The 25,377-nt window shown below is 43.5% G+C and overlaps 1 protein-coding gene and 1 non-coding gene across 2 annotated transcripts in view; both read left to right on the top strand.

The window, feature by feature from the left end:
- KDM7A (lysine demethylase 7A) overlaps positions 1–25,377 on the top strand; it is a 66,628-nt gene that overhangs the window by 13,363 nt on the left and 27,888 nt on the right. Inside the window, exons 2-6 of the mRNA XM_066362860.1 lie at positions 18,892–18,977; positions 19,761–19,878; positions 21,971–22,131; positions 24,213–24,354; positions 24,669–24,855. Coding sequence (XP_066218957.1) covers positions 18,892–18,977; positions 19,761–19,878; positions 21,971–22,131; positions 24,213–24,354; positions 24,669–24,855 — 694 coding nt within the window. The remainder of the gene's footprint in view (positions 1–18,891; positions 18,978–19,760; positions 19,879–21,970; positions 22,132–24,212; positions 24,355–24,668; positions 24,856–25,377) is intronic.
- TRNAT-AGU (transfer RNA threonine (anticodon AGU)) lies at positions 11,226–11,301 on the top strand. Its single transcript has one exon. It is a non-coding gene; the product is annotated as a tRNA-Thr (tRNA).

The raw sequence follows: 25,377 nt of genomic DNA, 5'->3' as shown, positions 1-25,377 counted from the left end.
CCTGACCGGAAATTGAACCTGGGACTTCTATATGCCAGGCCGACGCTCTACCACTGAGCCAACCGGCCAGGGCCTCACTTGACCATCTTTTAACATGTTCGTCTCTGTCTTGTAAGTAGGTATTTGAATCCAGAGCTGTTTAGTCAGATTCAGGTTTTTTCCCCAAGAATACGTATAAAAATGTGTGGTGTATTTTCCATCAGGAAGAGTCTGGTCATTTCTCTTTTGCTCATGCTTGCTGCCATGGAGCCATGCCAGTATTCCTTCATTTATTCATTAGGGGTTGCAATGATGATAATTTCATTATGAAATTTCTTTAAGTAGAAGCTGGAATACTTCTTCTGTAAAGAGAAAATTTTCCTTCATCTGCTCCTTGGGCTACCTGGTAGTGCAAGTTTGTGTAGGAGAAGCTGAATTAAATGCTCACTTCTTCCCCTTGATCATTAGTTTTGAATTTAATTGGCTTATTAGCATTTTCTGTAGGTTATTATATAAAGAGTTTTAACTTATAGTTAATAATATTGTAATAACTGTGCATAGTGACATATGGTTACTAGACAATGTGGTTATTGCATCATAAAGTACACAAATATCCAATCACTGTTTTATACCTGAAACTAGTACTTTTTTAAAAAGGGAAATTTTAATGTGTAATATTAGCTTTAAGCAATATAGAGGAGTAAAAAAGATGAATACAAAAAGGGGTTGTGCCTGGCCAGGCAGTGGCGCAGTGGACAGAGCATCGGACTGGGATGCGGAGGATCCAGGTTCAAGATCCCGAGGTTGCCAGCTTGAGCGCGGGCTCATCTGGTTTGAGCAAAGCTTGCCAGCTTGGACCCAAGGTCTCTGACTCGAGCAAGGGGCTACTCGGTCTGCTGAAGGCCCACGGTCAAGGTACATATGAGAAAGCAATCAGTGAACATCTAAGGTGCTGCAACAAAAAACTAATGATTGGTTCTTCTCATCTCTCTCCATTCCTGTCTGTCCGTCCCTATCTATCCCTCTCTCTGACTCTCTCTCTGTCTCTGTGTAAAAAAAAAAAAAAAGGGTTTGTGTCTCCTTTGACCATACAGCTTGATCAAAAGAACAAAGAAACCTGGTGAGCAATTCAAGCAGAAGTGAAAGAGAAACATGGAAAGTGAGAGTGTCTGTCCTTCCTGTACTCCTGCTTCCCCAGCAGTGAATGTCCCTGAGCTTTGCGTTTCCACCCAGAAGGGTGGGTCATGCTGTACACATGACTCTCCCTTGCTCTTGTTCATTTAGTAAAGTATCCTGGAGGTCTGGGAGAGTTTTTCCTTTCCTCTCTTTCCCCCCTTTCCCCTCTTTCCCCTCTTTCCCCTCTTTCCCCCCTTTCTCTTCCTTCCCCTCCTTCCCCTTTCTTTTCATTCCCTTTCTCCATCCTTAGTACTTAATGCTGTAGTGTATATACGGTGTGTCCGTAAAGTCATGGTTCACTTTTGACCGGTCACAGGAAAGCAACAAAAGACAATAGAAATGTGAAAGCTGCACCAAATCAAAGGAAAACCCAGTTTCTGTAGGATGATGTGGCAACATGTGCGCGTGCACAGATGATGACGTAACACCGTGTATACAGCGGAGCAGCCCACAGCCATGCCAGTCGAGATGTTGACGGTACAGAGGAAAGTTCAGTGTGTTCTGTGGCTCGCTAAATTCGAATCCGTGACCAAAGTGCAACGTGAATATCGGCGTGTTTATAACGAAGCGCCACCACATAGGAATAACATTACTCGGTGGGATAAGCAGTTTAAGGAAACTGGCAGTTTGGTGGAGAAACCCCGTTCTGGTAGGCCATCCGTCAGTGACGAGTCTGTCGAGGCTATATGGGATAGCTACCTAAGGAGCCCTAAAAAATCTGTGCGTGAGCCCACATTGAACTGCACTGAATAGGTATGAAACTGGGAGAGTTTTCCTTTTATTTGGTGCAGATTTCACATATCTATCGTCTTTTGTTGCCTTCCTGTGACCAGTCAGAATTGCACCATGACTTTACGGACACACTGTATATTTGTATATGTACCTTTATTCTTGTTGAGCATTTGTATATTCTTAAGGTAAGTTTCTAGTATTACACATTTTGAAATTGTTTTTATCTGTAGACATATTTTACATTTTATTTTCTAAAGACAGGAAGCATAAGGAACACTGATACTGAAATAGAAGTTTGTGCTTAAACATACTATGAAAATTTAAGATACTTCTTTACCAGGGCTGTAAGTTACATTTATCTGATAATTCTAACGGATCAAAATCCAATGCTAGAGAAAATATAATGACATATTCAATTGTGTTTTATTATGGGGAAGGGGGAATAAAACACTTCACATATTTTGTGAAGTGCTGAACTACTCTTCTTTTGTAATTTAGAAGTACTGTTTTTCTTGAGCACAAAACACAGGAATTTCAAAAATTTGATATTGACTCCTGATGATCAGTTAGTAATCATAACAGCCTGACGTCATGTGCAATAAATTATAAGATTGTACAAGCTGGGGGAGCCTATACCATTATAGATAACTTGGTATTTTGAATGTGTAAAAGCTGTGTCCTTTTGATTTATACAGTGTCTTTTGGATACTTAATATTAGTCAGTAAAGAAAGAAAATGGCCCTGGAGTTCCTCCTGGAGGTCCTAGAGCTGTTCCTACTTCCCAGGAACCTCAACTATTAAAAACATATGAATAGCCTGACCAGGCAGTGGTGCAGTGGATAGAGCGTCGGACTGGGATGCCGAGGAACCAGGTTCGAGACCCTGAGGTAACCAGCTTGAGCACCGGCTCATCTGGTTTGAACAAAAGCTCACCAGCTTGGACCCAAGGTCGCTGGCTCGAGCAAGGGGTTACTTGGTCTGTTGAAGGTCCATGGTCAAGGCACATATGAGAAAGCAATCAATGAACAACTAAGGTGGCGCAATGCGCAACGAAAAACTAATGATTGATGCTTCTCATCTCTCTCCGTTCCTGTCTGTCCCTGTCTATCCCTCTCTCTGACTCTCTCTCTGTCTCTGTAAAAAAAAAAAAAAAAAAAGAATAAAAGTGAGAACAATGGAACACTTTGGAAAGCATCCTGACTGATCCAGAGTGACAAAGTATGGGTCACAAGGCACCCTGGAGGCAGAGGGTTTCTGGCCGATTCCCATCAGTGACTTCGGAAACTTCTGTGGTGACCACACTAGAGCTTCCTTTCCCAGTGCCTGGTTTGTGGCCCCTGGGTTTTTCCTCTTGTCTGTGAACACCCAGGGTGCCCCACCTGTCACACGCTGCACTGTAGACATGCGGTCTGTCCTTTTAACTCAACTCTTCTGCAAAGGTATCTTTGGGTATGTATAAACTTACCTGCAGATAGAAGGATTTTGGTCTTTGTACTTAATTTAACTTGTTACAGGTCTGACTCATCTTCCTCTCTTTCATTCTTATTTAGTACTTTTTTAAGACTAACTTTCTGTGTGCCTGGTTCTTTGAGTCACTTTCCCTTTTTGGCTATACTGTCTTATTTTGTGTATGTCAGATGATGAACATTTCCTTAAATCCCACGGTTGCTGGGCGAGCAGAGACCCGTCTGTCTGACTCAGGGACTTCTCTCCTCAGAGCAGCTTCTCCACCCATCTCAGGGCCGGGTAGTCAGTACCGGACTCTGTCCCCAGTTTTCTGTTCTGTTCTGCCTTTGTGGGCATCCAGCCTGTGGCAGGAGGGGTCAGTCCCCTGATACAAACTTCCAAACTTGTTTCTCAGTTTCCTCATTTCTTTTATTTGTTCCCCCAATTTATTATTTATTTATTTATTTTTTATTCAATGAGGGGGGGAGGCAGAGAGGCCCCACTGGATCCACCTGGCATGCCCACTGGGGGGCGATGCTCTGCCCATTTGGGGCCACTGCTCCATTGCTCAGCAACTGATCTCTCTCAGTGCCTGAGGCAGAGGCTGTGGAGCCATCCTCAGTGCCCGGGGCCAACTTGCAACATGGCTGCAAGAAGGGAAGAGAGAGAGAGAGAGAGAGGGAGAGAGGGAGAGAGAGAGGGAGAGAGGCACAAGAGTGGGAGGGTAGAGAAACAGATGGGTGCTTCTCCTGTGTGCCCTGACCAGGAATCGAATCTGAGACATCCACACACTGGTCTGACGATCTCCTACTGAGTCAACCGGCTAGGGCTCTCCCTCTTTTTCTAATTGAGGTCCTATCCTCTCTGCACCCAGTAGGATCAAGCTTTCATCTTTATTGCTCTGTTGTCACAGCTCTGGTCAAAGTTATCAGTGAGCCTCACCTTCTTTTGCTTCTGGGAAACCTCATTTTCCCAGAAAATGAGGAGATGCATTTTCCCTGCTTCTCCTTCAATGTACAGGTCTCTCTTTCTAGCATTTATCTGATCCCATAACTTCAGCTTTCATCTGTGTGTGGATGATTCCTAAATTTTTACCTCCTTTGTAGACCTGTGCTCTGGTCTTGAATGTGTAATTGCAAGCTTGATGTTTCCACTTGTTAAACTGTTAAACCAATGTGGCCTGCACGTGCAGACCTGCTAACATTTCTTTCCCTGCCTTCACCCTACCTTCTAGATGTCTCTTACAGAACTATTCTCTTCTGCCTACAAACTTTTTTTGTTTTCCTTGATTATCCTCAGAGACCCCCCCCCCGCACTGTCTTCCCTACCCTCCTTCTATAGTCACCCCCCACCCCACCCCCCACCTAAGATACTTAAGTGTAATTTAGTATAACATTTTCCTCTTAAGCAAAAGTCTCTGGTAATTCCCTGGTCATTACAGCTATTTCTTATTCCTTCCTTTAAAAATAGTTCCTGGAGCGCTGTTCTCTGGAAATTCTCTTAAGACAGCTGAAATACTTTAATCCCTTTTGTCCAAAAGGCTGTCTGCTTCCTGCCTGCTCCATCTTTCACTCTATAGCGGCGGTTCTCAACCTGTGGGTCGCAACCCCGGCGGGGGTCGAACGACCAAAACACAGGGGTTGCCTAAAGCCATCGGAAATACATATTTTCTGAAGTTAGACGCTGGGAGGCAGTCAAGACAGACTCCGCATGCGCCTGACAGGGATCCACCCAGCATGCCCACTGGGGGCGATGCTCTGTCCATCTGGGGCATTACTCCGTTACGGCCGGAGCCATTCTAGCACCTGAGGTGGAGGCCATGGAGCTCTGCTCAGTGCCCAGGCCAACTTTGCTCCAGTGGAGCCTTGACTGCAGGAGGGGAAGAGAGAGACAGAGAGGTAGGAGAGGGGGTTGGGGTGGAAAGGCCGATGGGTGCTTCTCCTGTGTGCCCTGACCGGGAATCGAACCCAGGACTTCCACATGCTGGGCTGGTGCTCTACCACTGAGCCAATTGGCCAGGGCTAACACATATTTCTTATTATGTTATAACATTACATGTTTTAGTTAAATAGCACTAGTGTTTTAATAACACGATTCAGATTGTAGTCACCATGTTATAATAACTTCATAAAGTACAAAGTTGGCTGCTGGTTCTTCAGGACGCAGATCAGCACATCTGTGTGTGACTAACAGGTGCACACCTGTTCATCAGTTCCCACACAGACAGGAAAGCATGTCCTTGTGCTGCCTCCTTGTCCCCCAATGATGAACCCACAGGCCATGTTAAAAACCTGGGTAATTGCGGCCCTGGCCGGTTGGCTCAGTGGTAGAGCATCGGCCTGGCGTGCAGGAGTCCTGGGTTCAATTCCCGGCCAGGGCACACAGGAGAAGTGCCCATCTGCTTCTCCACCCCTCCCCCTCTCCTTCCTCTCTGTCTCTCTCTTCCCCTCCTGCAGCCCCGGCTCCATTGGAGCAAAGTTGGCCTGGGCGCTGAGGATGGCTCTGTGGCCTCTGCCTCAGGTGCTAGAATGGCTCTCATTGCAACAGAGCGACGCCCAGGATGGACAGAGTATCGCCCCCTGGTGGGCGTGCTGGGTGGATCCTGGTCGGGCGCATGCGGGAGTCTGTCTGACTGCCTCCCCGTTTCTGGCTTCGGAAAAATACAAAAAAACCCAAAAAAACAAAAACCTGGGTAATCGCAAGTAAAGACGGAAGTGCAGCAAAGAAACAGGAAATGGTGCTGCTGGAAGTGAACTTGAAATCCAGCATAACTGGAATGATAACAGATGGGAGGGGTGTGGATACTGCCGCCATTCAAGAGTTTTGAAGCTGTAGGTAGTAGCCCTTAGTGAGGACATGCTTTAATGGCAGAGTGCTTTAAATCAGTGGTCCCCAACCTTTTTTGGGCCACGGACCGGTTTAATGTCAGAAAATATTTTCACGGACCAGCCTTTAAGGTGGGATGGATAAATGTGTCACGTGACCGAGACAAGAGTCAAGAGTGAGTCTTAGACGGATGTAACAGAGGGAATCTGGTCATTTTTTAAAAATAAAACATCGTTCAGACTTAAATATAAATAAAACGGAAATAATGTAAGTTATTTATTCTTTCTCTGCGGACAGGTACCAAATGGCCCACGGACCAGTACCGGTCCACGACCCAGGGGTTGGGGACCACTGCTTTAAGTTATAGTCTCCTGGCCTGACCTGTGGTGGCGCAGTGGATAAAGCGTCGACCTGGAAATGCTGAGGTCGCTGGTTCGAAACCCTGGGCTCGCCTGGTCAAGGCACATATGGGAGTTGATGCTTCCAGCTCCTCCCCCCTTCTCTCTCTCTGTGTCTCTCTCCTCTCTCTCCCTCTCTGTCTCTCTCTCTCCCTCTCTTTCTCCTCTCTAAAAATGAATAAATAAAATAAAAAATAAATTATTGTCTCCTGTGCTGGTTTTACTGTGTCCCACTTCTCTAGACATTATAGCTCACAGTAAGAGAGCTTTTAATGTTTTGACACATATTTTTAAAGGTCAGTAAACAATTGCAATGTTCCCCATTGATTACTGAACTAGCTTTGTATATATAATTTCAACTTGCCTGATTATTGATACGCTCCCCAACTAGCCTGCTAGCACGAGGACTCCCTGTATGCGTCCATCAATCATCTATCATCTGACCCCTAGTGGATATGGAGAAGAATTACAAATGTCCTTTGGGGAACTTACAATAAGGTATTCTTTATAAAACCACATTTTAGTATATGTGTTAGTAGAGGATATATTATTTTTTTAATTTATTTTTCAATTACAATTGACATAAAATAATGTCAGTTTTAGGTGTACAACACAGTGATTTATCTTTTGAATGACTCTAAAATAAATAGGTTAAAAGTCCTTCTTACATATTATGCATGTTATATATTGGCCTTACTTGCATGATTTGGAGTGGATGGCCCATTGTTTGCCGTTGACCTTTTCTGGGCAGCTCAGTCCTGCCTGTTTTGCTCTTGGTGAATACTTCTGATTTGTAATTGTATTGAAGTGCTTTGAGACCTTCTGGGTAATGCATACAATTCCATGTAGGGATATTTATTATAGATTATGCCTCTGGTCCAAACCCCTGTCTAATTCATCCTTCATCAAGACTGAAGAAGCCTGCTAAGGAGTTAAGTAGTCCCCTCAGAATGCTACATTAGTTTCTGTCCCAACAGAAAATTCTCTAATACAAATTCTTCCTCTTGGCTTAGCTGGAATGTGGCTTCTCCCCTTAGACACTGGCACTGGGGACTATTTCCAAGAGTAGAATGGTTATTAGGGAACTTGCTCAGCTTGAGTGGATGGACTCTTGGCCTTTATCGCTGACTCATCTCTAAATGTTCTCAATATAAAAATTATGATTTGCTGTAATCTTTTATCCCCAGAGTGTGATCTCTGAGCCCTGAATATATTAATCTTTTGTAGGTGTCATTAGATCCTGGGGAAGATAGCTTTCCTTTCCATACTCATGATGGGGAAAGAAATTGTTAGCTGGGCTGAAGCGGATCTGATCGCTGTTGGTTTCATCTTTTAAAAATCTGGTTATTTTTTGGCCCTGGCCGGTTGGCTCAGTGGTAGAGCGTCGGCCTGGCATGTAGAAGTCCCGGGTTCGATTCCCGGCCAGGGCACACAGGAGAAGCGCCCATCTACTTCTCCACCCTTCCCCCTCTCCTTCCTCTCTGTCTCTCTCTTCTCCTCCCGCAGCGGAGGCTCCATTGGAGCAAAGATGGCCCAGGCGCTGGGGATGGCTCCTTGGCCTCTGCCCCAGGTGCTAGAGTGGCTCTGGTCACAACAGAGCAACGCCCCGGAGGGGCAGAGCATCATCCCCTGGTGGGCAGAGCATCGCCCCTGGTGGGCGTGCCGGGTGGATCCTGGTCGGGCGCATGCGGGAGTCTGTCTGACTGTCTCTCCCCGTTTCCAGCTTCAGAAAAAAAAAAAAAAAATCTGGTTATTTTGGTTTATAATCTATTTAATATGTATTCCTTTAGTAGATACCCTGTTTGGAAAATTTAGTTAAGAAAAGGACCTTAGGAGCTACATAAAAGGGTAACAAAATAAATGGGCATAATATATAAATCTGCAGTGAACAGGGAGGGACCTTTTCTGTACTTCTACCTGTGACTAAACTGAAGTGGTCAAGAAGAATGTTGTTTTGTGTCGACAAAAGGGACATTTCAAAATAAGATTTTGAAAGAAAAATTTATCAGTTATTTCCCCCATATTAATTTTCTACCCCATTATATTTGCAAAATTCATATTTAAACAGGCTCTTGGCTAGTAGCCCAGAGTAATGCCTCCTGCTGTGCTTAGAGTTCCTGCTTTGTGTCAATCAGTAAATACTATTTTGTGAGCATCTGCTCTGTGATCAGCTTTAGGTAGGTCTGTGGGGAATAGAAAATCTGAATTATTAAATATCACTGATGTCTTTAAGGAACTTACAGTCTAATTGGAGTAAGAAAGTCTTCACAGAAGCGACCATGAGTAAGGTATGGTGTCAGCCTCTGTGCTAGGGTTTTAGAGCAATCGTTCTTCAAATGCCACCTCTCTGCCCAGCTAGCTGGCTGCAAAAAATCACCTGGGAAACTTGTTAAAAATAAAGATTATTGGGCCCCACCCAGTAACTTTTCCCTGTAGCTCTAATGTGGGGCTCAATAATTAATATGTTTTTCTTTTTCTTTTTTTTAAATGAGCAATGCACAGTACAAAAGATAATACTAGATGGTTATATGGTGAAAAGCAATTCTCCCTCACCCCGATTCTGCATCCGTTCAGCTTTCTTTCTCAGAGCCAACCACATTTTTTTTTTTTGGTAACAAATAACAGAGAGGGGGACAGATAGGGACAGATAGACAGGAAGGGAGAGAGATGAGAAGCATCAATTCTTTGTTGCGGCACCTTAGTTGTACATTGATTGCTTTCTCATATGTGCCTTGACCAGGGGGCTACAGCAGACTGAGTGACCCCTTGCTCAAGCCAGTGAACTTGGGTTCAAACTGGTGAGCTGTGCTCAAACCAGATGAGCCTGCGCTCAAGCTGGCAACTTTGGGGTTTTGAACCTGGGTCCTCTGCATCCCAGTCCGACGCTTTATCCACTGCACCACTGCATGGTCAGGGCAGGGCCAGCCTCTTTTACCAAGTTTTTACATATTGTCCCAGACATAAACTGTGCATTTACAAACATGCATGATTAGTTGGGGGGGGGGTATGTTATACAAACTGTTTTGCACCTGCCTTTTGTTTCTTTACAGCATATCTTGGAGATCCTTCTGTATTTCTTCCTATAGAGCTGCCTCCTGCCTTTGAAAAGCTGCCACATAGCAGCTTGTAAAAGCTCCGTGGGGGGTTCTAATGCACCAGGTTTGGGAGCCACAGATAGACTGAGCGCCAAAGGAGTTTAGAAAAAGATTCCTTGAAATGTTAATTTCTTAAATCTTGCATTTCCCAGCAAGTCACTGGACTCAGCAAGCATTTCATGTACTCTCGATACAGTACATGCTTTAGAATATTTTTTTTTGCATAATGTCTCTTTATCCTTGTTACAGTTATTTATCAATCAGAAATACCTGAAGGCAGTAGTGTGCGTACTGATAACATACTTTCAAAGTCCTTTTTTTATTCAGAACATTGCTAAGCAAACCTTTATGAAATTGCTACTATTTATTCTTTATCATCATGGCAAGCTTTTTCTCCCTGAAGATGTTTTACAGAGTTCTTAAATTCTTGCAGACCTTTCATTTGGGATGGCATTTATTGCCGTTTCAGTGATTATGAATAGAAGTTTAGTCTATCTCCATGAAGTAGCACATTCATGGGGCCATTATTGCATGATCACCTCCCTTGGTTTCCATAGACATGCCCACGTGGCTGGATAGGCAGAAGGTAAATTGCTCAAGACTAGAAGAGTCTCAGCCTGACCTGTGGTGGCGCAGTGGATAAAGCGTCGACCTGGAAATGCTGAGGTCGCCGGTTCGAAACCCTGGGCTTGCCTGGTCAAGGCACATATGGGAGTTGATGCTTCCACGTCCTCCCCCCTGTCTCTCTCTCCTCTCTCTCTTTCTCTCTCCTCTCTAAAATGAATAAATAAAATAAAATTAAATTAAAAAAAAAAAAAGTCCTGAGGGGGGGGGGAAAGACTAGAAGAGTCTCAGCTTGAGTGGCAAGTGACGGGTGGAATGACCACTGGAGGGTGGAAAGCACCTATGGGAGCCTGTTTGCATATTTTAGAAATTCTCGAACACTTTTTCTTCCTTAGAACATTCTAAAAAAAATTATTACCTTCATGAGAGAACATTTTATTTGTGCTTAATCATAAAGATTCGTTTACTCTATTTATCCTTCTCCTTGCTTACCCTGTGAACTTAGGTGTTGGACAGTGACAAAGAGAACATGTTTTCTGTACTCAAGAAGCAAATAGTATATTTGATGTCTGTATTTCATGTATTTATCTTGGGACACGTTTATAGAATTTGTCAGCAGATTTTCAGCTTCTTAAGGGGTGCCTTGTGTACCAGTGAGCTCATCTATTGGCTCTTCATTCCTTCCTCCCTTACTCTCATGTTCTTTGGTCGATTCCTTTTTCATTGCCTTCCTCCCTCACCCTTATTAACATAGACATTCGTAGTCAGCTGGTTGGAAGCCCTGGGACATTTGGAAGCTTGAACCAGCTGTTGGAGGCAGGAAGAGTATCTGATTTTCAAAGATTATTATGAACTGAAGGAATTTGGTTCAGACTCTGTACTTCATTTAAAACCTTTGTTAAATAGAGTTAAGGACATAATATGGCAATAGATAGCTTTAATGTGTCAAATATAAAATCTTCACAAGAATTGAACTATGCTATACTCAGCTTATAAAAGAAAAGCACTAGCCCTGGCCGGTTGGCTCAGCGGTAGAGCGTCGGCCTAGTGTGCGGAGGACCCGGGTTCGATTCCCGGCCAGGGCACACAGGAGAAGCACCCATTTGCTTCTCCACCCCTCCGCCGCGCTTTCCTCTCTGTCTCTCTCTTCCACTCCCGCAGCCAAGGCTCCATTGGAGCAAAGATGGCCCGGGCGCTGGGGATGGCTCTGTGGCCTCTGCCTCAGGCGCTAGAGTGGCTCTGGTCGCAACATGGCGACCCCAGGATGGGCAGAGCATCACCCCCTGGTGGGCAGAGCGTTGCCCCATGGTGGGCGTGCCGGGTGGATCCTGGTCGGGTGCATGCGGGAGTCTGTCTGACTGTCTCTCCCTGTTTCCAGCTTCAGAAAAATGAAAGAAAAAAAAAAAGAAAGAAAAGCACTTGATTTTATGAAAACAGTTTTATATGTCAGCAAGAAAATTACAAGTTGGGTATTTTTCTTGAATCACAGACTTAATCATAAATCACTGATTTGATTTTCTTTTTCTTTCTTTCTTTCTTTTTTAATATTAGTGAGAGGAGAGGAGGCAGAGACAGACTCCCACATGCACCCTGACCAGGATCCACACGGCAAAAGCCCACTAGGGAGCGATGCTGTGCCCATTTGGAGCCCTTGTGCTATTATTGCAAATGGGCCCATTTTCTAGGGCCTGAGGCGGAGGCCATGGTGCCATCCTCAGTGTGGGGGTGGGGAAACAACACCAACAGCCACTTGCCCTAATTGAGCTATGGCTGCAGGAGGGGAGGAGAAGAGAAGAGAGAGAGAGATGATAAGGGGAGGGGTGGAGAAGCAGATGGGCGCTTCTCCTGTGTGCCCTGATAGGGAATCAAACTGGGACTTCCCTACTTCACGCTGATGCTCTACCACTGAGCCAACTGGCCAAGGCCTAGTTTGATTTTCATTGAAAATAGTTCATGCATGCAAATTAAAATTTTTACTTTAGCTGATATCTGGTAATGAAGTATTTCAGGGTTAAAATACTGCATAAAATGTAATTTAAAAGTCACTCTAGTACTTTTAGTAGGAATATCAACCTATTAAGCCAACACTGGTAGGGAAAATAAGGTTTTTGAACCAGCAAGATTCATTTTACAGTTTCATTCTAAGCATTTTATGTGTGTAAACTTAGTTTTCATAATAACTCTTTGAGGGAAATACTTTCATTATCTCCATCTTTATAGATGAAACAAAAAACGGGCAAAGTAAGTTACCCAAAGTCACACAGCTCCTAAATGGAGTAGTCAGGATTCTAACTTGGGCAGACTGACTCCAGAGAACTCAACCATTATAAATTAACTAAACCAGGGGTCCCCAAACTTTTTACACAGGGGCCAGTTCACTGTCCCTCAGACCACTGGAGGGCCGGACTATAAAAATACTATGAACAGGCCCTGGCCGGTTGGCTCAGTGGTAGAGCGTCGGCCTGGCGTGCAGAAGTCCCAGGTTCAATTCCCGGCCAGGGCACACAGGAGAAGCGCCCATCTGCTTCTCCACCCCTCCCCCTCTCTTTCCTCTCTGTCTCTCTCCTCCCCTCCCGCAGCCAAGGCTCCATTGGAGCAAGGATGGCCTGGGCGCTGGGGATGGCTCCATGGCCTCTGCCTCAGGTGCTAGAGTGGCTCTGGTGGCAACAGAAGCGACGCCCTGGATGGGCAGAGCATCGCCCCCTGGTGGGCATGCCAGGTGGATCCCGGTCGGGCGCATGCGGGAGTCTAACTGCCTCCCCTTTTCCAGCTTCAGAAAAATATAACAACAAACAAAATACTATGAACAAATTCCTCTGCACACTGCACATATTTTATTTTAAAGTAAAAAAACAAAACGAGAACAAATACAATATTTAAAATAAAGAAAAAGTAAATTTAAATCAACAAACTGACCAGTATTTCAATGGGAACTATGGGCCTGCTTTTGGCTAATGAGATGGTCAATGTTCAGTTCCATAATTGTCACTGCTAGCCGTAACAAGTGATATGACGCGCTTCCGGAGCCATGACGCGTGCGTCCTGCGTCACCGAAAGTAGTACTGTATGTGAGTGACGCCATGCTTTGTGCCATGCTTTTCACTGACCACCAGTGAAAGAGGTGTCCCTTCCAGAAGTGCGGCGGGGGCCAGATAAATGGCCTCAGGGGGCCATAGTTTGGGGACCCCTGAACTAAACATTGAAAGAAAGTCTCTTCTTTTTCTCTTAAAGAATGGCCATTTGAGTACCTAATTAAGTGTTCTCTGAAGAGACATTATTGAAGAAAAAAATATTAAGCTTAATCATAAAGCCAAGTTTCCTGCTGAGGCTCAAATTTCTTATTATTTCATAGATAAGCCCAGAGCTATATGAACTGTGACTGGTAGCTAATAGAAACATAATAATATTATTTAATATATTAACTGTCATTTATTACTTAAAATATATTTACTGTGCCAGGCTCTGTGCTTTATAGGTTTTCATTTGTTGTCCTAGTTAATCCCCGCTGTTCAAAGAGATTAAGAAATTGACTCAAAGTAAAAACTAGTGGAGCTAGAAATCAGGCCAAGCCTTTCTAGTTCCAAAATCAACACATCCACCTACCTGATGCCAGCCGGCACTCATTTACCTGGTGGCGTGGAACAATGCAGGGTCGGCCTTGCCTGGCTTATGGCTGTCCTACGACTTCAGCTGACACCAGAGTTCAATGGTCTGAAAGAAATGGAAGAGCGGGTTGTCAGCTGTCCTTTATATTCCTGGAGTTAACTCACCTCAAAGGCAACAGCCTGCCCTCTTTGATGATGTTACTGTGGGGCTTTGCAGGTGTGGGCATTGTGATGACTCGGTTTTCTCATTAGGAGGAAATTGAATTATTTGTTACTTTGAGTGAGAGAGTGAACTTTTGATACACAGTTTTATTCATCAGTTTATTTTGTTTGTTAGATTCCACATATTAAGTGAGATCCTATGGTATTTGTCATTACTTGACTGCCTTATTTCATTTAGCATAATAATATCCAGGTCCATCCATGCTGTCACAAAAGATAAGGTTTCTTTCTTTTTTATGGCAGAGTAGTACACCATTGTGTAAATCAGGGGTCTCCAAACTTTTTACACAGGGGGCCAGTTCACTGTCCCTCAGACCATTGGAGGGCTGCCAAATACAGTGGTCCTCTCACTGACCACCAATGAAAGAGGTGCCCCTTCCAGAAGTGCAGTGGGGGCTGGATAAATGGCCTCAGGGGGCTGCATTGCGGCCCGCGGGCCGTAGTTTGGGGATGCCTGGATTCATCCATCTACTGATGGGCACTTGGGCTGTTTTCTGATCTTTGCTTGGCTGTTGTAAACAATGCTGCATTTAACATTGGAGTGTATATATTCTTTTGAATTAATGTTACGGGTTTCTTCAGATATATTCCCAGAAGTGAGGTCTCTGGCAGTTTCATTTTTAATTTTTTTTTTAAATTTATTTATTTATTTTTTACAGAGACAGAGAGTGAGTTAGAGAGAGGGACAGACAGGAACAGACAGACAGGAATGGAGAGAGATGAGAAGCATCAATCATTAGTTTTCATTGCACATTGCAACACCTTAGCTGTTCATTGATTGCTCTCCCATATGTGCCTTGACTGTGGGCCTCCAGCAGACCGAGCAACCCCTTGTTGGAGCCAGTGACATTGGGTTCGAGCTGGTGGGTTCTTGCTCAAACCAGATGAGCCAATGCTCAAGCTGGCGACCTCGGGGTCTCGAACCTGGGTCCTCTGCATCCCAGTCCGATGCTCTATCCACTGCGCCACCGCCTGGTCAGGCTCATTTTTAATTTTTTAGGGACACTCATACTGGCTGCACCAGTCTGCATTCCCAGCAACAGTGCACGAGGGTCCCCTTTCTCCACATCCTCGCCAGCATTTTTTGTTTGTTGATGTATTAATGATAGTCATTCTGACAGGTATGAAGTGCTGTCTCACTGTGATTTTAATTTGCATCTCTGATGATTAGTGACGTTGATCATTTTTTCATATGTCTATTGGCCATCTATATATTCTCTTCGGAGAAGTGTCTAGTTAGGTCCTTTGCCTATTTTTTAATTTGGTTATCTGTTTCCTTGGTGGTGAGTTGTATAAGTTCTTTATATATTTTGAAAATTAATCCTTTATCAGATGTATCATTGGCAAATATGTTCTCCCATTCAGTGGGTTCCCTTTTCGTTTTGTTGGTGGTTTCTCCTGCTCTGCAGAAGCTTTTTTAGTTTGATGTAGTCAGTTTATTTTTTTCCTTTGTTTTCCTTCCCCAAAGAGATAAACAAAAATATTGCTATGAGAAATTTTACTGCCTATGTTTTCTTTTAGGATTTTTATGGTTTTGTGACTTACATTTAAGTGTTTAATCCATTTTGATTTTGTGTGTGTGTGTGTGTGTGTGTGTGTATGTCGTAAGTTCGTGGTCTGGTTTCTTTTTTCTTTTCTTTGCTTGTTATCTGTCCAGTTTTCCCAGCATAAGTCCTGTCTTTAATCCTATACAAGCAGTTCAAACTTGTATATTTCTTAGGTTTTTGTTTTGCCTGTGTGTTCCGCTGGATACCAAGAGAGTTGTCAAAACCTCCCACTGCAGTTGTTCCTGTCACATCCTCCTGGTGAACGGAAATTTTTATTATTATCAGTGAGCACATTTATCTCATTATATTTTTTGCTCTGCATTCTGTATGACTTAAAGATAGCTATGCTTTCTTTTTCTTTTCTTTCTTTCTTTCTTTTTTTTTTTTTTAACAGAGTCAGAGAGAGAGTCAGAGTGAGGGATAGACAGGGACAGACAGACAGGAACGGAGAGATGAGAAGCATCAATTATTAGTTTTTTGTTGTGCATTGCGACACCTTAGTTGTTCATTGATTGCTTTATATGTGCCTTGACCGTGGGCCTTCAGCAGACCGAGTAACCCCTTGCTTGAGCCAGCGACCTTGGGTTCAAGCTGGTAAATTTTTGCTCAAACCAGATGAGCCCACGCTCAAGCTGGCGACTTCAGGGTCTCGAACCTGGGTTCTTCCTCATCCCAGTCTGATGCTCTATCCACTGCGCCACCGCCTGGTCAGGCAGCTATGCTTTCTTTTGATTCGAGTTTTCATGGTATTTATTTGCCTATCCTTTTACTTCCAATCTTTCTGTATCCTTGTTTTATGCTTCTTATAATAGGTGAATTATAGTAAGTCAGCTGAATAATGCCTTCTAACTGGAGCATTTAGTCCATTTCCAATAATGTAATTGAAGTAACACTCTGTGTTTCTGTTTTTTTAGATGCCAAGGAATTCTAACAGGCATCCCCCACTCATTACTGACGTCTGATACTAATCATTACCTTCCCTCTCCTGCCAGTGCAGGAACTGTAGGACCTGTGACTCTATTTGTCCTCTCCTGACGCACATGTTGCTGTTGTCATGTGCTTTAGTCCTTTATATATATATTTATTTTATTTTATTTATTTATTTATTTTTTTTGCATTTTTCTGAAGCTGGAAACAGGGAGAGACAGTCAGACAGACTCCCGCATGCGCCCGACCAGGATCCACCCGGCACGCCCACCATGGGGCGAGGCTCTGCCCACCAGGGGGCGATGCTCTGCCCATCCTGGGTGTCGCCATGTTGCGACCAGAGCCACTCTAGCGCCTGAGGCAGAGGCCACAGAGCCATCCCCAGTGCCCGGGCCATCTTTGCTCCAATGGAGCCTTGGCTGCGGGAAGGGAAGAGAGAGACAGAGAAAAAGGCACGGCGGAGGGGTGGAGAAGCAAATGGGCGCTTCTCCTGTGTGCCCTGGCCGGGAATCGAACCCGGGTCCTCCGCACGCTAGGCCGACGCTCTACCGCTGAGCCAACCAACCAGGACAGTCCTTTATATATTTTAAGGTCTCACATGACATTATTTTGTTGCATGTAGTGTTCATGCAAATTTACTCACATATATATTACTTTTCTTAGCTCTTCATTTTTATCCCTTGCATCCCTGACCTCTTTGTGATCATATTCTTTTTGCAAGAAGTATGTATCTCCTTTGGTATTTGCTTTTCCACAGGTCAGCTGGAGATGGACTCTGCTTTGGGCTAACTACAAATTCTTTCTCAGTTTCTGTTAGTTCTGCTTTGTGTCTTTTTCAAGTAAAAGTTGTGGTCGTGGCCCTGGCCGGTTGGCTCAGCGGTAGAGCGTCGGCCTGGCGTGCGGGGGACCCGGGTTCGATTCCCGGCCAGGGCACACAGGAGAAGTGCCCATTTGCTTCTCCACCCCCCTCCCTCCTTCCTCTCTGTCTCTCTCTTCCCCTCCCGCAGCCAAGGCTCCATTGGAGCAAAGATGGCCCGGGCGCTGGGGATGGCTCCTTGGCCTCTGCCCCAGGCGCTAGAGTGGCTCTGGTCGTGGCAGAGCGACGCCCCGGAGGGGCAGAGCATCGCCCCCTGGTGGGCAGAGCGTCACCCCCTGGTGGGCGTGCCGGGTGGATCCCGGTCGGCGCATGCGGGAGTCTGTCTGACTGTCTCTCCCCGTTTCCAGCTTCAGAAAAATACAAAAAAAAAAAGTTGTGGTCGTGTTTTTCTTTTATAACTTTTTTTGTGAGTACAGACACTTATTCCCTAATGAGTTACTTGGGATGTAGCAAAACTACTGGGGTCCTTCTTTAATAAGATACTCTTATTTTCAAGATGTCACTAATCAGTTTTTTCAGTCTCTAGCTGGTTCCCTTAAATTTTATTTTTTATTTAATTGCCACTGTGGTGTACTCCATGGGACTGAGTATTCCAAGTACAGTACCTCAAACTGATTGAACTGATTAGCGAGGGCTATGAACCCCAAAGCAGGACTGTTAGGACTCGGTGCTCTTACCATGTCAGTGATGTTTACCCGAATTTACTCCCCAACTCTAGTAGATGACAGCTGTATTTTAAAGTTAGTTTGTGTCTTAGTTGTCCAGGGCTGCCATAACAATTACTGTAAGGCTGGGATGCCCAAACAACAGAAATGTATGTTTTCACACTTACGGAGGCTGGATGTTCCCGGTAAAGGTTGACCAGGGTTGGTTTCTGGGGAGGGCTGTCCTTCTGGCTTGCAGATGGTGGTCTTCTTGCTGTGCACTCATATATGGCCTTTTCTCTTTTTGTGCATGCAGGAAGAGAGAATGCGTGCTCTTTGGTGTCTCGTCTTATAGATACACTAATTCTCTGGGGTGAAGGCCCCACTCTGTGACCTCATTTAACCTTAATTACTTCCTTAAAGGCCTTATCTCCAAATAAAGGCAGCCACACTGGAAGGTTAAAGGCCTTATCTCCAAATAAAGACAGCGACACTGGAAGGTTACAGCTTCAGCGTGTGTATTTGGGTGGGGGGGGAGGACAAACATTAAAGGAAGAACAGGTAGCATTTACATAATACTTGAGGGTCTTCTGGCTTATTACTGCATTACTTCTGATGTCTCTATTGCTGCTAATACTGGATCATTTCCCATGTTCGAATATAGTCTCCCCCACAATTATTTAGCAGGTGTGTGGCAAAGAGAATAAAATTCATCCTTGCATATGTTTCTGTGCTTTACAAATGTGTTGGTGAGGTTGGTGTATATTTCTCAGGTCAATTGCAGCCAATCTAATGCAGTTAAGTAAAGCTTTTAGACTTACGGTACTTACTTATTGGCTTTTCTTTACCTTAGCTGTGTTGGAGTCGAAGAACATCATGCTGTTGACATTGACCTGTATCACTGTCCCAACTGTGCAGTTCTCCACGGCTCCTCCTTGAGTGAGTACTGGATGCTCAAATAGAAGCCGAGTTCAGTACTGAATGCGTGCGTGATGGTACTCTACATGGTACATGCAATTAGTTATCGCATGCCCACCACAGACTATGTAGGAAAGATATTTCTGAAGATAATAGAGAATGCAGTTGTCTGAATTATTAAGTAACTAATTAAATATGTCAAAAAATTAAGAGAAAAAATACTATCGTTCTTAATTACCAGTGCAAAGCCCCCAAACTCAAGTATACATATTTTCAGAGTTATTCTGTGATCCCACTTGTCTGTCTCTAATTGTGATGCAGTTGCCTGCTCTTGGTGTTGGTATGCCCATGCTTATTAGGGGACTACATCTTGAAGTGAGAGAGAAGGGCACTGAGCTGTTGAAAATAGATTTCTGACATGTAAGCCAAAGCCCTATTCTGAGAGAATGATTTGGATGATCTGTGAAAGTCATATTATAACCTTAAGTTCTTGTGGAAATCATTTTAAATACCTGTGAGATTTTAGAGTCTGTGTCAATATGAATCTTCTAAAAGGTTCTATCCACTAATTTGAATTCCTCGCTGTAATTTTTAAATTATTGGGAAATAAAAAGAGTAAATTAGAAAAAACAGGATTGCCTATAGTTGCTGTCTTATATTAAGTAGAATTTACTTTTTTCAGCCTAGAAATGCATTAAAAATGTGGGTATTTTTATTGTACTTAAAAATTAAGTCTAATTATATAAAGATTAGGACGTAGGTACCAAAATGATTCATTTCTTCTTTTTTCACCTGCAAACCCAGTGAAGAAGAGGAGGAACTGGCACAGACATGACTACACAGAGGTCGATGACGGCTCCAAACCGGTGCAAGCCGGGACAAGGGCTTTTGTGAAGGAACTGCGTGCCCGCGTCTTCCCAAGGTGTGGATGCCCACCTGGCTGCGACAGTTCCAGAACCTTGCCCGATAAATTGACATTATCGAAAGCGGTGTTTTCAAATGTCAGCTTACAACCTGTTATCATTCTCAATCAAGTTTTTACATTTTTAAAGAAAATGAAACAAAATATTGGTACACTTCAAGGAATGGGACGAAATGAGCCTAGTTTCATGGGACTTTGCTTATGAGTGTGCGTACTGGGTCACTATGTAAAAATATATTTCTCAATTGGATCCTAGTCCAAAAAGGTTTGAAATACAGTAACCTAAGACAATTGTGTTAAGTTCTTGGGTCCTTACAGTAGCGGCTACTACGCCCATCACCTCACTCTACTGTTTTCAGACTGTTTTTTTCTTTTGTTTTGTATCTGCTTCTGCCCCGGTCTACTAGAATTATCCTTTGCTCAGCCTCTCTGGTGGCAGCATAACTGTTTTGTTTTTGTTTTTTTAATTTTTTTTTGTTACTGAATTTATTGGGGTGACATTAGTTAATATAATTATATAGGTTTCAGGTGTACAGCTCTGTACTACATCATCTGTCTACTGTAGTCTGTGTTCACCCCCCCAAGTCATGTCTCCTTCCATCACCATCTATTCCCCCTCTCCCCCCCCCCCACCCCATCTCCCTTCTGCAATCCTTACACTGTTGGCTGTGTGTCTGTGTTTTTTTCTTTGCTTAATCCCTTATCCTTTTTTACCCCCAACCCCTCTGACAGCTATGTGCTTTCTGTATCTGTGAGTCTGTTTCTAGTTTGTTTGTTAGTTTATTTTGTTCATTAGATGTCACATATAAGTGATATTATATGATTTTTTTAAAGATAATGGAAAGAACCCAGGCCAGATAAGCTCTGTTGGTTAGAGCATCATCCTAAAGTGCAGAGGTCGCTGATTTGATACCCGATCAGGGCACATAGAACAGGTGTCCCCAAACTATGGCCCACGGGTCGCATGTGGCCCCCTGAGGCCATTTATCCAGCCCCCGCCACACTTCCGGAAGGGGCAGCTCTTTCATTGGTGGTCAGTGAGAGGAGCACTGTATGTGGCGGCCCTCCAACGGTCTAAGGGACAGTAAACTGGCCCCCTGTGTAAAAAGTTTGGGGACCCCTGAGAAGAACAGATCTATATTCATGTCTCTCTTCTTCTCTCTCTAAAATCAATAAGAAAGATAGTGGGATGTATTTGAGTCACCTGTGGCATTATACAGCCTTTAATCATGCTAACTTAGAGCTTTCCCTGCTCACTGCCTGACAGCTATTTAAAGTTAATGCTTAATAAGCTTTTACACAAGATCACATCCAGGCTTGTTAAAGAGAGGAAGCACATTTTAAATTTAAATCACACACATGTAACCTATTATGGAATTACTGAAAATCCCATAACTATAAAATCCTTGCCGTTTCTTCACTGTCTTTAGGAATCCTCTCCCCTTTCTTTATCGTAAACAGAAACATGTAGTGTAAGCAGCTAACACTGGCTCCCTTGGGTCTACTGAGAGAAGGAAAACATTGTCAACAGTGGTTTTCCATAAGATTTTTGTGATAATAAAGGCCCTGTTCTCAGATAATCTTCTTTATCAGTTTCAAAGTCATTGGGAAATGTGTTTGTTTTCCTTGATTGGTTTGGAGCCCAGGGCTAGAGTTCTCAGCTGGGGTCTAGGCGCAGACTAGAGAGGCCTGTGAGCTCCCTGAGATTGGGCAAACTATTCAGTGTCCATGTGGAAACGGACCTTTTTCCAGGGAGGAGATTCATAGCTTTTATTTGTTTTCAAATAGCTTTGTGACCCAGGGAGTCATGGTAGAAATCCTGGCCTTTCGATTCCCGTGGCCTCTCTGCCCAAGTGGACACGATGGGAGCAGGCCACAGGGATGGTCCCGGGTGTCCCCACCATAACCACCATCAGTTCAGGGCGTTGGTTTTATTTGTTTAACTCCAAAAATCGACCTTGGGATCAAACCAGCGACCTCGGTGCTCCTGAGCGATGCTCTGTGCATGGCACACCTGGCTAGGACCAGAGCCTTTTCATTTTATCCCGTTGAAGTTAACAGAGATGCCGTTTTGCTCTTCTGTGTTCCCCAGTGCCGATGAGGTCATTGTAAAGATGCACGGCAGCCAGCTGACACAGAGGTACCTGGAGAAACATGGATTTGAAGTCCCCATTATGGTCCCCAAGTTAGATGACCTAGGACTCAGGCTCCCTGCAGCTACCTTTTCTGTTATGGATGTGGAACGTCATGTAGGTACGAACTTGAATCCTCTAAGTACTTGGGAAAGCACGGGTAAAAGTACAGGTGATGGTGTCCTAACTGAACTGAAAGTGGAATTTAGTTCTGTCAGGAAAAGTGAAATTCAGTATCACCTATGTTTTTGAAAACCTTTTTTCTCGGCAGACCTACAGTTGTGAGAAAAACTGAACGAAATTCCTGTAAAACCATCTGTTATTTTCTCAGACTCACCCTGCTCCCTTTTTGGTTGTCAAATTTTCAGGTGCTTGCTTAGGAACAGCTGTTACTGAGGGGTCTCTAAGATACTGGGAAGGAGACGGTGGGAAACTGGGTTGGGTCTGGGCTTCTAGCATCCATGCGCAGGGTTTCTGGGCCGGCTGTCGTGACCCTCTGCCAAGGCCACGCAAGAGAAATTGCCAAACCTGTTTTTGTACTTATGACTTGGCAATACTGCCATTTAATGATGTCTGGTCCTAATTTGTTATTTTGAGGCCCAGAAACGCATAAGATACAAGGGGGGAAATCCTTCGTCTGTTGTGGTACTGTTGTCATTTTTAGTCATTTTATTTATTCTTATCATAGTATTTATAGATAAAGCTGACTCGATGTAGCTCTCATTTCTTGTCAGCAGTAGAGAGAGATTATTTGAGGATTAGAGCCAAATCTGCCTTGACTCAGAACTGAACATTCCTTATAGCCCGTTATCTCTTGAGCCTGCAATATCGCAGAACGTGTCCTTTTATTGAGCCTTTGGGTTGACAGTTCTCATTGATAACTGTTTCACAGAGGAAATTCAGTTAAATGTTACGACTTCACATTCAGATAGTTCTGAGTATTTGACACAGTAGGGGATGAGGCAGAAGTGTAACCTAACCCTGTTTGCCTAGATCGCACTGTGAAATAAACATAGGGTAATAATGTAAGTATCCTGACTTAGGGAGCACACACTGTTCCCCAGTCCACAGAGCCCTTCAGTTACAGAATCACCTTGTCTCCTGAGTATAAAATAAAGTTTACTGCCTGACCAGGTGGTGGCGCAGTGGATAGAGCGTTGGAGTGGGATGCGGAGGACCCAGGTTCGAGACCCCGAGGTCGCCAGCTTGAGCGCGGGCTCATCTGGTTTGAGCAAAGCTCACCAGCTTGGACCCAAGGCTGCTGGCTTGAGCAAGGGGTTACTTGGTCTGCTGAAGGCCCACGGTCAAGGCACGTATGAGAAAGGAATCAATGAACAACTAAGGTGTCGCAACGAAAAACTGATGATTGATGCTTCTCTTCTCTCTCCGTTCCTGTCTGTCTGTCCCTATCTATCCCTCTGACTCTCTCTTTGTAAAATAAATTAAATAAATAAAGTTTATTCAGCAATACTTTTCTACTTCTATACAGTTACATAACAGTAAGAAAACAGCATTTATTTGTTTTCTCTTTCAGATTGATTAAGTATTGCTATCTTCTGAATTCTGTCTTATCCTGTAGGACAGTGTAAAACTGATTATGCTCCCTGTGGTAACTGTGCAGTGCTGTGCAAGCAACAGTCCGTGGTTTTACAGGAATTAATCCCAATTCAGAGCTCATCCCACAGATGCTAATCTGACGTGTTTTGGCTTTCTAACCATTGATTTTTTTCTTGAAGCAGAATATTAGAAGAGAAGACACAACCAGGCAAGCAGGAATTGTTTGTCCTAGTTAACTTGTTTCCCAATGACTGATTGATTTTTCAAAAGGATAGACTTGGAATCTTAGGTGTTACAGATATGAAAAGGAGAAGCCATTTAACTCATGGGCAAGGACACTGAAACCCAGTGCGTGTGGCCATTTGCGCAGACCAGTCTAATGCGTTTTTGTCCCTATGAGCTGCACACAAATCAATGGTGTATAGAAAGCTTTGAAAACATAAGTTTTTACACTCAGTGTTAATTATGCAGCTCTGTCTTGTTTTCTTTCCTTCAAAAACCATCCCCCTTTTCAAAACGTCTCTCTAGTTGGACTTAGAAATTAAGGCTCTAGGAAGCATCTTTGTTTAGGCTATGTATTTTTGTCTAGGGCATCTATTGATGTAACTTTAAGCCCAATAATAAGACTATAATTTTTCTCTGCAGGTGGTGACAAAGTGATAGATGTCATTGATGTGGCAAGGCAGGCAGACAGCAAAATGACACTTCACAATTATGTTAAATACTTCACGAATCCTAACAGACCAAAAGTGTTAAATGTGATCAGCCTTGAATTTTCAGATACAAAGTGAGTAGTTCTGGACGTTTTCGGTTAGCCTTCTGAGTCTTAGCTAAATGTAGTTAAATGATAAATTTATTTTAGTAAGAAACATTATTATGACTTTGTAAGTGGTCCAGTGATAGCAACGTTGTAAATTTTGCTTTGGCACTCGCAGAGAATATTTAGAAGTACAAAGAGTTTTAAATTTTAACTATTGTTGTTTACCTTGAGTTCCAGTTAATTTCTTGGTTTGGGTTGAGCTGGGCGGTGCCATTTTGAGAAGTTTTAATTTGCATGATGTGGGTGTGTGTGTGTATGTGTGTTTGTTTGTCTTTTTAAAGGATGTCTGAATTGGTGGAGGTCCCTGAGATAGCCAGAAAACTGTCCTGGGTGGAAAATTATTGGCCAGATGATTCAGTCTTTCCCAAGCCATTTGTTCAGAAATACTGCTTAATGGGCGTTCAAGACAGCTACACAGATTTCCACATTGACTTTGGTGGAACTTCAGTTTGGTACCATGTCCTCTGGGTAAGATTGGGGTATTTCTTTGTTCTCTTATTGACAAAAACACATAGTCCTATTTTCCAGGGGTGCATTTATTTGCTGTTAATACCTTTGTAAAGAGGTAAGTTTTTGTACTTGTTAAGTAGGATCTATTATTTAACTTTAAGCTTTATGACTTTCTAATCCCAAATAATAGAGGAGCCATGAGTTTTTAATTCATATTTGGATTCTTGATCTTATAAATTGGTCTCTTGTAACCTTTTGTCTCTTCCCACTAGTCAGTTATCACTTAATCCCTGAATGAATACCTGAGAAGGAGCAAGATTACAGTAAAAATAATTGCTCCTGATCTCAAGGTTAGGCTAAGACAGCTAGTGAGATAAGTCACGAAGGCCCATAAAAATACTAATTCTTCTTGCCAGTTTATATTCACCTTACTTTATCTAGAACTGGGCTGTTTGGTGCAGTAGCCGCTAGCCATATGTGGCTAAATTTTACATAATCAAAAAGTAAATGTGCCCTGGCCGGTTGACTCAGTGATAGAAT

The sequence above is a fragment of the Saccopteryx leptura genome, chromosome 2, assembly GCF_036850995.1.
Source record: "Saccopteryx leptura isolate mSacLep1 chromosome 2, mSacLep1_pri_phased_curated, whole genome shotgun sequence".
Lineage (NCBI taxonomy): Eukaryota > Metazoa > Chordata > Mammalia > Chiroptera > Emballonuridae > Saccopteryx > Saccopteryx leptura.
The sequence above is the reverse complement of the archived record's forward strand: the minus strand, read 5'-3'. Positions and strand labels throughout refer to the sequence as shown.